This window comes from Rhinolophus sinicus, chromosome 7 (assembly GCF_057876585.1).
Source record: "Rhinolophus sinicus isolate RSI-liver-muscle chromosome 7, RSI-T2T, whole genome shotgun sequence".
In the NCBI taxonomy this organism is placed as follows: domain Eukaryota; kingdom Metazoa; phylum Chordata; class Mammalia; order Chiroptera; family Rhinolophidae; genus Rhinolophus; species Rhinolophus sinicus.
In genome coordinates this window covers 211,895-225,203 of record NC_142507.1, presented here as the reverse complement: position 1 = coordinate 225,203, position 13,309 = coordinate 211,895, and the positions used below count along the sequence as shown (strand labels likewise).

The 13,309-nt window shown below is 45.4% G+C and overlaps 1 protein-coding gene across 1 annotated transcript in view; it reads left to right on the top strand.

Annotated features, from left to right (window-relative positions):
* The first annotated feature begins 520 nt into the window (after positions 1 to 520).
* NECAB1 (N-terminal EF-hand calcium binding protein 1) overlaps positions 521 to 13,309 on the top strand; it is a 108,883-nt gene continuing 96,094 nt past the window's right edge. Inside the window, exon 1 of the mRNA XM_019726238.3 lies at positions 521 to 660. Within this exon, the coding sequence (XP_019581797.1) occupies positions 655 to 660 (6 nt within the window). The 5' untranslated portion in view covers positions 521 to 654. The remainder of the gene's footprint in view (positions 661 to 13,309) is intronic.

Sequence of the window (13,309 nt, the reverse complement as noted above, 5' to 3'; positions counted from 1 at the left end):
TTACTTGGGATGAGTGACTACAGGGAATGAGGGAAGGAGAAGGACTCTCAGGATGTCAAAATTATGTTTCATCATGTAAAGGAAATGCTGTAACATTTATATATTCAAAAACTCTTATGCTACCAAAATCTTCAAAATGGGTTTCAACAAATCACACAAAGTTTCAGATCACTTTCTTGCCACTGTCATGGGTTCGGCCTTTACAAAAGGAAGAGCGATGACTCAGCCATGGTCCCTCAGCTGCCACACCTCAAAGATGTATGAGGTGAAGGCCATGGAGGCAGGAAATACTGGAAGGAAATACACCAAAATGCTTTCCTTTAGATGTTGGATTTACAAATGATGTTTTTTTAATTTCCTTTGTGCTTTTTATTGTTTCCAACTTTCTATAATAAACATTTAATTGGTTTTGATGTTTGTTTATTTGCACTTTAAGGTATGGACTTTATCCTACAGGTATTAACAGGTGGAAGGAGATTGCAGTGGGATGTCTGTCACTCATCCTCAAGTGAAGACAGCTGGCAGCAGCTGCTTTCCCCAGGGTCAGATGGAGATGCTGGGGCAGTCCAGGACTCCCTTCTTAGGAACACACCTAGATGAGCTTGCACGGCCCGAGTCACGCTGAAGAGCCCTCATTCTTCTTAACCACAAAGCATGCAGGTCAGAAGAAACCAACTTTCTAAACATTTTACTCAGTCCAAATGCATTTTAAGAAATATTTGCAATAATATTGAGAAACTATAGTCCCAATGGGGAAAAAATCAAATGGTATCATGGACATATTCCATTTTAGCATATGTTTTTTTAAAAGGTGATGAAATTATTACTTTAATTTATGGGCCACGGTACTTGCTATGATTTTAGAATGCCATATAGTGGTTACTAACTTATTAGGTAGAGACTCGGGATGTATTTGTATACATTTGTAGGTGGGTGGCATTTTCATGAATTGTCCTTGTTTTGGCCGCTGATTCTATAGATAGCGAATCTCAGTAGTGTTGGGTTTGGGTAAATTAATGTTGGATAGATTTATAACCTTGTTGGAAAGGGAAACATGAAATGCATTCTTCTATGAAGTTAAAGCAGCCAGGAGCACTTCTTTATTTTAAACACTATTCAGGTAATGGGAAACAACAAAATCGATTTTGTGTTGATGTTGCTTTACTGATTTTCGCTCTGTCTGAATAAGACTTTTGTTGGGCTAAAAGCCATCTTTCTTATTGGAGTGAATATTCTTCCGTTTTTTTCAGCCAAGTTTTCATGAGGATGTTTTCAAATAAAATATGTAAGTAGAGAAATAGGAAACCAGTAATACTGCTTTCCAGGTGTTCAGTTTTAACCTTAAAACACAAAAAAGAGAAAAGAAAATATCAATTGGGACAAAGAATAAAGTTGCCCTGTGTTTTTAAAGACTTAAAACATTCACTTATAAAAACCCTCATATTCTCAGAGAAATAGAAAAATGTTCCCCCGGTGAAGTAATGTTTGCTACGATATGATATATGTATAGTTAAATCAAATGAGAAATGAGGGCCATCATAGACAAATACTAAAGAAAAACTTAACTGTGCCACTATTCTTAGCAGCAACCGTGGAAAATAGCTCCCTGAATGTAAATATTTCCGGTGAGTTTACACAAAGGGGTTGTCTGTCTATGAAGGCAGCAGGAGTCAGGCACTCATACATTTCCGGCTAGCATAAGGCTTCTTAATGATGCTAAAACCTCATGGAAAGGTCTGTGTGATTTCTTGTTTTAATTATTTTAAACAGGTGTTCCTATTTCCATGTTCAGCTTTCCTGCTGGTTAATTTTTGAAACACAATTTCCTAAGAATGATGGGATGATCATGATTTTTGTTGTAACTATCACTCACCCTATTTGCTTTTGCAAACCTGCTGTGCAGTTATTTTCTGAGCATTTACAGGTTAGCATCACACCAGATAACCTCTTGTCATGTTTTGCTGATGTGTGTATAGACCAGGGGTGTCCAAACTGCGGCCCACGGGCCAACTGTGGCCCGCGATCCATTTTTTATTGGCCCGCAGCAAATTCCAAAAATATATTTAGTTTACTTAAATAAACCAGGTGAGGCAATACGTACTTCACCTCGAGTGAGTGGCCCGGCTGTTTGTGTATTTTACCACATATGGCCCTTGGTAAAAAACGTTGAAAAAAGTTTGGACACCCCTGGTACAGACATTTCCTCTGGGGGAGGCTACTGTCTGTCATGGAGCAACCGGCGAGTAAATTGTGCTTATTTGGAGTCTTCTGGTTTCAGTCTAGTGGTTTGCTTATTGAACTGACTTTTGGAGGCAGTTAAAGAACACAAATAATTTGGAATTAAAAACAATCCATGTTACTTGTCACAAACAGAGAAAATGTTATAAAGAATGAACTAAAGCAGTTAGAGCATGTCATCATTTTTTGCTGCCTGCATAAGTGGCCTTCTTCAAGCCACTTATCTGCAGGAGCTGCTGGGGAATCTCAGCCCGCAGATCCAGCCCAACGCAGGCCTTAAAACAGTATGACTCAAACTGGCACTCGTTGCCTAGAGTTGTTCAGTGAGCAACGTCAGTCAGAAGCTGGGAGAGAAATCCAGCCTGGAGATGCAGCGTTTGGAAGGATCAGTAAAGCTGAGGCACTGCAGGGTCATCTAGGGAAAAGGAGCAGAGCCACTGTTACCAGGTGTAAATCAGGCCCTTTTGCGTTAAACAGAACGCCTTCTTTCTCACCTTCAGCGAGAGCCATAGCCTCACTATCTACACGGTTCCAGCTGTAGTGTTTGCGGTCTGTATTGTAAACCTAATATTTTTGCTTCATTTTCACATTGCTATAAGATTGAATATGCATGTTGAACTATGCACACAAACGCCCTGCCGAGTAACTCCAGTAAGGGAATAGGCCTGGCTTCCCAGCGGCCCCGCAGGGATGAAACCACAGAGGTGGAGATCTTTGAGACTCAGCATACAAAAGTCAGAATTCACACGACGCTCTTGCTAGAAACAGCTAATACCTGTGTCTGAATGTGTGCAGTGGTTGTGGAAACTTGAACGTGGTTTTTCACTGCGATTTATAATTCTGTTCATTGCACCATTTCAGCCACAGGGCTGCAGTGTGACTCCCAATAGGGAGATTTGTTACCAGTTTTCTAGTCATTGGCGCCTCATGTTTAATAGTTCTCTCACTCCAAACCAAGCGGGACAGATGGAGCGGCTCATGAACAGGTGATGGGGAGCGGGGGGGACTCTGTGTTCAGTGGGGGCAGCCTCAAGATCACTGTCAAGATTTCACTGAACTCATGAGCTTGTAAATATCTTGCCGTTCACTGTACCTTGTTGTCAAAGCTTTTACTGACAGTAATACCAGTAAAATGTATTCTGCAAACAGAAACAGCATTTTTACTTTAAATCAATTTTTCATGCTCACATTGTTTCAGAATTTGAGTGAGATTGGGGTACTGTTTAATGGTGTTTTGCCAGAGTACTCAGGATATCTCTGGCTTGCCTCAACTAACCATGTCCTCCCTGACACTTCAGAGAGGTATGTTCTCATAAAGCAAAATTCTAGGGCAAATCACCAAACAGTAGCAGTACAGAAATTTTATTAGTTGGAATTTGGCTTCAAGCCACAGTGCAAAGCTCAGTAAACAGGGCTGAACACATGAAAGGCTTCTTTTTCTTGAGCTTGTCTGGCTTAAATAGCCTCAGGCTAACGCAGGCTCCAAGGATTGCTCTCTCTCCCTCAAATGCTCCCTTGAAAGGAGCCCCAAGACTGCAGTGGCCACTAATGGAAATACGCAGAGAGCCCAGCAAGAGGACCCTGTCCGCTCCTGTGCATTGCTGAAGTGACCTTGTTCTCATGCTCCAGACCTGGAGGAGAGGGCAGCCCTCTGTGGCCCCAACGCCGCCTTGCCCTGTCCTGCCTGTGAGCTGATTGAAGCAAGAGCGAGGCCTGTGGTGACCTGTGTGTAGCCCCTTGGGAAACTTCGACCCTCGGAAAAGCAGCTTAGTCAGAATTCTGTGCTCCCCAAAGGGGCGTGAGGAGTGTGGGTATGGAGTGGAGCTCTGCACGTAAGGAGCAACTCGACTGTTTCAAGGAGTGGAGCATATTTTCTAAAGAAAGCACGTATTGTTGTCGTCTTGTTTTGAGTTAGATAGGTCTTTGATAAAAACAGGCATTTTGGGGACCCCAAGTTACTTAAAAATAAATCCACTGTCTTCTGAATCTTTGGGCCCAGTGGAAAAGTGTAAGTCTGCACACATTCTTTACCATAGTGCCTGGCATTATGCTGAGCACCAGGGAGCGTGGAGGGCCACAAGCACTGCTGTGCCCTTGACCTACAGCCGAGACCTCTGACTCCTCTGCCCTAGGCCTGCTCCCAAATGTGTACTTGCAGTCTCGTGCTACTTCATCAGTAAGAAGGGAAAATGAACTAAAGAAAAACAGCACCCGGGGTAAGAGTCTTTCTCCTGTATCTTTAGGAGTGATCTTACCTGAGTTACTCAACATTGGTGTGTGTGAGTGTGTGTGTGCGTGTGTGTGTGTGTGTGTGTGTGTGTGTGTGTGTTGGAGGGCATTTTAACACAATACCACCTGAGACAGAACACCCTATATGAAACAGAAAGAAGCTAAATTGAGATGCCCACGAGCCCTAAAGATGCCAGAGTCAGAGCTGCTTCCTGTGTGTGACAGGTCGGGGTCACTTGGGACCTGACATTAGGTAGAGCTCTGGATGCTCGCAGGTGTCACCACATTCTCTGCCTTGCACCAAACATGGCATCTGGCGGAGTCCACTAGCAGTTTCTTGTGGAGGAAGCAGTATTGCAGGTGACAGCCAAGGACAGAGGCAGGAGCACCACCCACAGGGCTGTCGTGTCCTGTGAGGCACTTGGACTTGGCTGTGAGGGCAAAGTGGTCCTGTCCTGCTGCTGTTCCACAGCCCACCAGGGCTTTGACAGAGGCCTCTGCCTCGCTGACCTCCCCATGCCCGTAGTCATGTCAAAGCCCCTAACGCAGAAGTCTCAGTTTGAGCAGACGCCCTCGCCCCTCCTCGGAAGGAGGCCATGTTACTTGTTACAAGGGTGAAGTGAGAGGGACCATGTCAGGATCCTAAAGGACGTGGTAGAGATTCCTAGGGGATGTTGTGGCTAAAAGTGGAGGGAACAGGGTTCCCGTTAGGGCAGTGACTCGGGGATCATCGTGCATTTCTGTTTAGACTGCAATGTTTATTCAAGGAGAATGTGTATTATGGGGCAAGAGAGGGTCAGGGATGAATTTCCAGGGGAAAACCAGTATTTACAGACCAGAGGGGATGAAGACGCTTTTTAAAGAAATGAAACAGAGAAGGTTGTCATGGAAACCTCAGGAAAGACAGACTTTCAAAAATAGAGTACTCAAGAGTATTACTCACTGTGTGGGGTCAAGTGAGACGAAGACTGACACTGACTGAATTTGGAAATAGAAAAGTTTCTGTTAGTGGTACAGGCAGAAGTCAGATTTCAGTGGGTTGAGGAAACAACAGAGAATGAAGCAATGAAGTCAGATTGTCCTTTCAAGGCTTATTTATCAAGGTAACAGTAGAGTTACACTGTAGCTAGAAGGGAATTTGGGGCCAAAGGAAGATTTCTCTAAGAAACGAGTACAGGCATTTGTGGAGGGAGATCAGTGGAGAAAAACACTTGAAAGATAAGCAGGAGGGCAAAATGGGTGTCACAGAAGGTGGGCGGAGCATGAAGGACTGGCGGAGGGATTAGCTTTGGATGAGGGGGTGGGCGGTGGGGAATTGAGGATTTTAGAAATGCACCGATGCCCAGTTGGGTTGGGTAAAGTCAGATGTACAACTTCCTCATTCTCACCCCTTGGAGGGAGTTTGTGCCGGGTGCCAGGTGCCAGGCTAGCTGCACGCCTGGCTCAGCCCCGCTCAGGGGCGGTGGGGCAAATGCTGCATTTAGTAAATTTGGCCTTGGCTGAACTGCAGCCATCCTTTTTGGGAGCAGTCTGCCTGCAGGGAGCATTCGTTCTCCTGCTCCTCCGAGGGCACGCTCGTCCCCATGGCCCAGGGCTTGCCTTGGCCCAGTGCTGCCTTGGACTTGGTGACATCTGCCTCATGCTGAGACTCGGCATTATAAAGCTCCTGTGGCCGGCAGACATAAAGCCTTATCCTCCAGCCTGGCCTCTGTACGTAGTCAGGACGTCACCTTGGTCTCTGGGGTTCCTTTCTGCATGTCTCCATTGGGTCAGTGTTAGGAGGGACAGAAGAGTGTTATCTCTGCGGCAGTTGTCACCTGCACATCAGGTGAGCGCTGACCACTGAGTGTGGCGGCCTGCTCCCGCACTGTAATTGCGCGTGGACGCCAGCCCCCTGCAGCTCGGCGTGGCCGTGGGACTTAGCACCACGGTGGAAGGTGATCAGAGTGAGGAGTTCACCTTCCACCTCACTGGCTTAAGAGGAGGTCATGTTCCCTTCTCCTCCTTCTTCTGGAGAACTGGACCTTAGCCATGGCCCTGAGCCAGGAGCAGGAGGAGGGTCCCAGGGTCCCGCAGGACACCAGTGTGGGGGGAGTCTGAGTGGCCGAATGTCCTTGGGCAGGAGACTCAGCCCGCTAGGCTGCCCTGGACTCGCACACGACAGAGAATAAACACTTGTCTCATTGAGGCCACTGTGTGTTGGGGGCTCTTTCTTGTAGCAGCTTAGCGTTTATTTTAAATGCCAGGACCAAGTCATTTGGGCCTTAAGTAATATTGTAAGACCCAGAGAAATGGGTGGAATTTTAGCCACTGAAGTCTTTAGCTCTGAACTGGACTTCGGGGCTAGGTGCTCTTGTCTCGAAGAGAAATGAATGGCATGCTGTCTCATGTAAACGAACGTGGCAACCATGGGCATATTCTTCATAGGTTCCCAGAATCGTAGGTGAGACAGAAAGCTGTGTGTTTGCACTTCTATCTACCAGAAAGGTGATAAACATAAGTAATAAACATATACTTGTTCTAATTCTGTTTACTTGTACCAGTGAGTTTTCAGTCACATTAGGAGAGTTTAGTGCAACTTTGAGATTGCAGTCAATGTTTTGGAGTTCACAAGGGCAGATAATTCTTTCTAATTTCATTTTGCTAAGATTGATAGTAAAATAGGTTTACATTCTTATAGAACATGTAACAGGCAATGAAGACATAGAGTGAGTTTCATAAGTATTGGGCTTTCAGGGGAAAACCAGATGGAGATTTAAAACTTTCCCTGAAAAATAAACCTAAGAATTAACTGCCTAACAACAATATAAATGTAAAATAATTTTTTGAAATTTTAGGAACTCTCTCCTATTAATATTTACTTTCCAAATATAAATTCTACTGGATAACTTCGATTCCAGAAAATAAATTAGGCACAAAAGATGTAAAAAAACAGAGGTTAAAATTGTGCAGTGCTAGGTGATAATTGTAAAGTCATTGTAGCAAGTACAGAGGTAGCAATGACTAAAGAGATTAATGATAAATACGTAGAAAAAAAAAGTCTAGGTGACCTTGTTGCGGAAGAACAATGAGGACTGAGAAACTCCAGCGGCACTCAGAGATCAGGGAGAACACAGCTTTATTATGCCAGCGGGCTCAGCAGAATTGTTCCCAAAGACTGAGCACTTACTGGGGTCGGGCACTTTGTTTTATAGGGTTAGGCCTCTGGGTTTGGGGGGGATTCGCGCCATTGCTATTGCGGCACTAGGGATTGGTTAAATCTGGCCGGGGTGCCGGGGAGGTCTGTCCCTAACAGCTGTGATCACTCAACACTGTTTTGACGGGAAGGCCTCTAACTGCTGTGCTCGCAGGGAAACTGCTCCAATAAGATATCGGAGGAGGGAGGGCGACGGGAAAGCTCCCAAGGCTGTGCTCGCAGGAAAGAACTGCCCCAACAACCTAACACTGTTTCTCATATAGGTTACCAGTTTCCCTTGGGGGACTTATTTTTAACTGTATATACTCCTCTAACTTCTGAAATTTTGACAATGCACATGCATTATTTAGGGGGGGAAAATAAAAATAAATAAAATCATGAATACTGAGCTGTTGGCATGATAAAATGTCCGTAAATGAAGGTGACTTACCTGAGCTATGTAAATACTGACTATTAAAGGACTGGTTTGAACCCCATAAACTACTCTGCGGTTTTTTTTATTAAGGACGTGGGTGTTCTTTACACTAAAGAAAAATTATATTGCAAAATGAAATGAAATAATGACATGATCCCCTTTTTCAGCAATCTAATTGTCAAGCTATTTATAAGGCTCTTTCTCACGCAGCCTGTTCCTCTCACACATGCACAAATAGACTGGAACCGTCAGGGGGGCATGCCCCTGGGGGGGAGCTCAGCCATGTAGCTCACAGCAAAAGCTTCCTGGAAAACCCCTTTTAACGTCTGTCTTTCTCCAGAATGCCACGCTTTATGTAAGCTGTCATATATTTCTTTTCTCTCTTCCAGAAAAATCCTTTCAGCTTTGCCAGTAAAATTCCTGCCACTCTTTTCTCTACTTTATTGTAAAAGTTCCAAATGAGTTTGCATACCACTGTAAGCTAGACAAATTCAAAACAAAGTAGCACCAGGCCAAATCCACAGCCATCGATTATCCCTGTAAATATGCCAGTTAGGAAGCTCAATTTGTCACATACATAATTTACAAATAATAAAATAGCCAAAACTAAGTTTCTTTTTCAAATGTAAGGAGCAAAGTGAAGCATCCCTTCTTATTCAAGGCCTGTGCTGTTCGTTTCACTCCTGCTTTACCCTTCACGGGCTTGCAGAAGGTCACCTTCCAGCCCATCTGCAGTCTTTTTTGTATGGAAAATATTAAGCCCCTGGTTGAGTCACTTATAGAAGAAGCATTTTTAATAGGGGCTGTGGAAAATGAGAACCTAATTTTATAGGGCAGAGTTCTAAGAGCTACTTTAACTAGAGATGATATGTGCACACGCCAGCCTTTTAAAAATTTACTATGATTTTAAGTGTTTACTCGGCTTATGGTAAGAAGATGCTTCAGCGACAGCTGTTAGCAGAGTCGCAGGGCCTGCTTTGGAGAAAGCAGTGCTGAGTAGTTGTGGAAACGAGAGGAAAGGAAGTGGGGCCAGCTGATCTGATGCCTTAGGCACCAGTGCACAGTCCATGAGTCCAGAAGTGGAGTGAGTGTGTGTGTGCACACGCGTAAGTGGGTGTGAGTGTGTGCATGTGAGTGTGTATGGGAGTGTGGGCGTGCAGGTGTGTGTGTGTGTGCATGAGTGCATGTGAGTAAACGTGTGTGGGGGAGTGTGTGAGTGTGCATGTGTGTATGGGAGTGAGTGTGCGTGTACATGTGGAGAGGGGCCAGGTGCTCTGCTACAGTAAGTGTTTGCACACTTGGTGATGACCAGCGGGGGGGGGGGGGGTAACCAAACAACATTGGATCATAGCAAAGAATCCAGCTCTGATTAGTGGGTATGTTAAGATGGGAAGCTGTGGGGTTGTTTTTGTTTTTATTTTTGTTTTTCACTTTAAACAGATGAATTGTCGAAACAGTATAATATATTATACTTTACTTAAAAGTTATTGTAGATGCTTTCTCATTCTAATGGGCTAAGATTTGGTCTCTGTGATGAGACCAGGCCCCGTGGACGGAAAGCACAATGAGAACAAGGACTCGTTTGCCACGTGTACGCAGGGTGTCCAGTGCCTGATATGCAGCGGCCACCACGATAGATGCTGTTGAATAAATATGTGCGGGTACTAATAGGTCCAGGTCATCTCTGATCCGAAGGACCTTGTGATGACAGTGATGAGTTAACTGAATTCCTTCTTTGTACCGAGGTCTGCACTGTAAATTTACCCAGCGTCCTTCACTTTTGATGTATTAGGCAGTACATCCTAGGCAGTATGTGTTAGTATCACTGTTTTACGATGAGAAACTGAGACAGTTAGGACTAAACGGCACCGAGCTCAGCCTACATCGAGGTCTGGTCTCTTGTTGTGTGTCTTTGGAAAACACATTTTACATGTGCATTCTGAACACAGAACGGAGCCAAGGGCAGCGGGTTAAAAGGAACACGTACTCTTGGCCTTAAGGAGACAGTGGAAGGCCAGTGTGTCAGCTGTTGGTACATGAGGTCCACGCTGCAGTTTCCGAGACGAAGCATTTGCTGTGTCCTGAAGCGCTGAGAAGATGCTTCATGGGGGAGGGAAGCTCCGAGTGGATGCTGAAACCTGAGTAGCACTAAAATCAGGCGAAAATGAGGGGAAGGCTGTGAACCAAGCTGAGAAGCAGGGGACGCACAGTGTGTGTGTAGAAAACAGCGAGGAGACTCAGTGGCTGAGCAGGCAGGCTTCGGGGACAGTGTCACTTAGAGAAGTGTTTGCAGGTACCCATTGGGACACCAGTGGTGGCTGGCTCCAATGCCCAGTGAGAAGTTTGAAGTTTATCCCATGATAACCAGAGTGTTTGACATAGTTCCTTACTGAGAATACTGTTTTACGTTTTAAAATCTTTCGTAACGTTTTGATCGTCTTTCTCCCAGTCTTATTTCCATTTTGTGTCTTACAAGTGGGGATAATTTTCTATGAACAGTTTGAAATGGAATACATCAAAGGTAAAATCAGTCTGTGTCGCATGACACAGACATGTCTCAGTGCTGCAGGGACTGCTGGTGCTGCCAGGGGGTGGGGATGCGGGGGTGTCACACGGGGCTGAGAACGCTGTGCGGCCCTGCTTTTCGGAGTATTCTCAGAACTGCGGCTCCCGGGGTCTCCTGGGCTGCTGCGGAAAACAGGTGGGGGGTGGCAGCCTGCCGCCTGCTCCAGCACTGCAGGCCCGCTCCCCAGGGCAGAAGGGTGAGTTCTGCTGAGCTGATCAAACACGTGAAAACGTCCTCTCCTTCACCGCGCAGACGCAGACACAGTGCCATCGCGGCAGTCACTGGAGCGGGAGCTCCTGCGGACCCGCGCACCCTGTTTCCCGTGTGGGCACTCCGGTCGTTACCTGGTAGCTTGCTTATGGTTGTTTCACATCTTAAACTTTTAAGCTATTCTGTAGTCAGGTTGGATTTTTCCTTTGTGATTTCTTTCATAACTTTTATTTGAAGAAAATTCTCTCGTCAGGACAAAAGCAACCTATACTTTTTTCTAAGTTTTACGTGGCGTCTTTTTTCTTCTTCTTTTAATTCTTTAATCCATTTGGAAAATTTTTAGAATACGATGTGATGAGTTATTCATGTAGTTATTTTCCAATCCCATTTACTGAATAATTCATTCCGTTCCCATTAATGTAAATTATTTGTACAGCAGGCTTTTTTATACAGTACGGATTATGTTATATTAATCTTGGTCACTGTTTATTTTGTTTTGGGGGGAATATCTGCCCCTATAGCTGACTCAGGAAATAACTAGCTGTTTCAGTTTATCTTTTTTTTCCCAGATGAATTTAAGAGTCATTTGTAAGGTTTTCTGTCCTTATCTTCGCCCCCCCCCCAACACGCACACCCCAAATTGTGTTCTAGCATGATGATGAAGAGTGGTGACAGTTCCAGATAGCTCAGATTTGGAGAAGAAAGTCCAGAGCAGTGTTTCTAAAGGCTTTTTCTGGGCACTTTATCAGAACTAATGAGCCGACACTGATGGCCATGGCCCAGGAGTCTGCTCTTCAGCCGTCCTTCCTGGTGGGCAGCATATGGTGTGTGGACACAGGGTCATGTGAGAGGGCCACACACAGACCAGGGCCCAGACAAAGGTGGAACAGTGACATAAAAGGGGCGGGTGAGATCGATTTCAAGGTAAGTACTGATGGCATTTGTTTTGAGCACTAGATTGTACTGAGTTCAAGTGCTTGTCTAAAGGATATGCCACCGATACAAATAGTGCATTGAGGAAGGATCTGCCGCCTGCCTTGCACGTAGACCAGAGTCTGCCTAATGTGCATCCGACTGCTGACACGATTCCTGTTGTATTGTGCACGGTGCCCCTGTGTGGCTGCTAGTATTCTAAATTCTACTTAATAAGCACGTTGCGCTCTGCGGAGAATAACAATAGTGCGACCAGTTCCCTTTGCATGACTGATTCTGGCTTTTATACGCTGCTCTTTGGGGAACTAAAATTAGACCACAAATTCTAATGAAGAATACAAAATCCTGCGAGACAATAGCAAGTCCTGTAATTTTCTGAGGTTTAGGGATCACGTTGCAGAGTTCAAACAGAGGTTCAAAGCTTTCCCTGGAAAAGTGTGTCCATTTGTAATTCATAACACTTGGGGAGTAATTTGCCTAAATCACTAAGTTGTAACTCTCAGATTTTTGTGTGGACACCAACTACTCTGGATACTGATGACACCCAGTTCCCAGGTTCCACGCTGCCTGTTTGTACCTCAATGGGTCTGGGGTGGGGCCCAGCGCTCTGCCTTTGCAGACTGGCTCGGGGTCACTCTGATGCTGGTCCATAGGCTGCACTGTGAAATGCTGGGGTGCGTTCACGGCAAGGAAATCTTTGAGGGAAGTAGGTTTCCCTGGAGGGGCTAAGCCCTGAGAACCCCCTCTGCTCAGCTTCTGTATTCACAAGGGTGAGTGCCTGGGGGTTGTCCCTCTGAAGCCTGCAGGTCGGGGAGTAAACAGTCAGTTACTCATGCTGTACCCTTGTTCATGCTTTGCACATTCCACAAGCTCCTCTGATAGGTCTAGTAAGTTCTTGAAGGCCCACCTTTGTGTAAGCCTTGTTAGATATGGATAACAGGCTCTGCAGAGACAACTGCTCAGACGTTGCCTTGACAACTATGTTTCAGGTTGTAAGTCTAGAAGTTTCTCATCATTATCTGTTCTTCCTACAATATATCATCACATATTAGAATTCCACCCCCCTAAAGACACTGGAGAAAACATAATCAAGTTATTTGAATTTGAAGCAGTTTCTTTACTTACAAACAGGAGTTGTCCTTGTAGTATATTGTCCCATTGGTGTCAGCAGTAACTAGGCGAATGGGAAGGGGGCTTCGCTCATTGCCATCCCCTGTGAGTGGCTCTACACACTAGCCGTTCAGGTGGACCAACTAGCCGTTAAGTGTTGCTGGAAGGGCACCAGCTGCTCTTAGAAGGAGCAGACTTGAGATCGGCGCCAGCACTTCCCGGCCATGAGAGCTCAGTGACTCACGCTTACCGCTCCCTGCTCCCTTCTTACATGTGTTACCGAATTGTCAGTCATTGTTTTCAGCCCTTCAGTGCGTTTCACCTCACACCGCGGTGTGCCACCTTCAGTGCCACCTTCTGGGCTATACGGCTTGGACTTGGGAAGGGTGATGGCAGTGGGGAGGATGGAGAG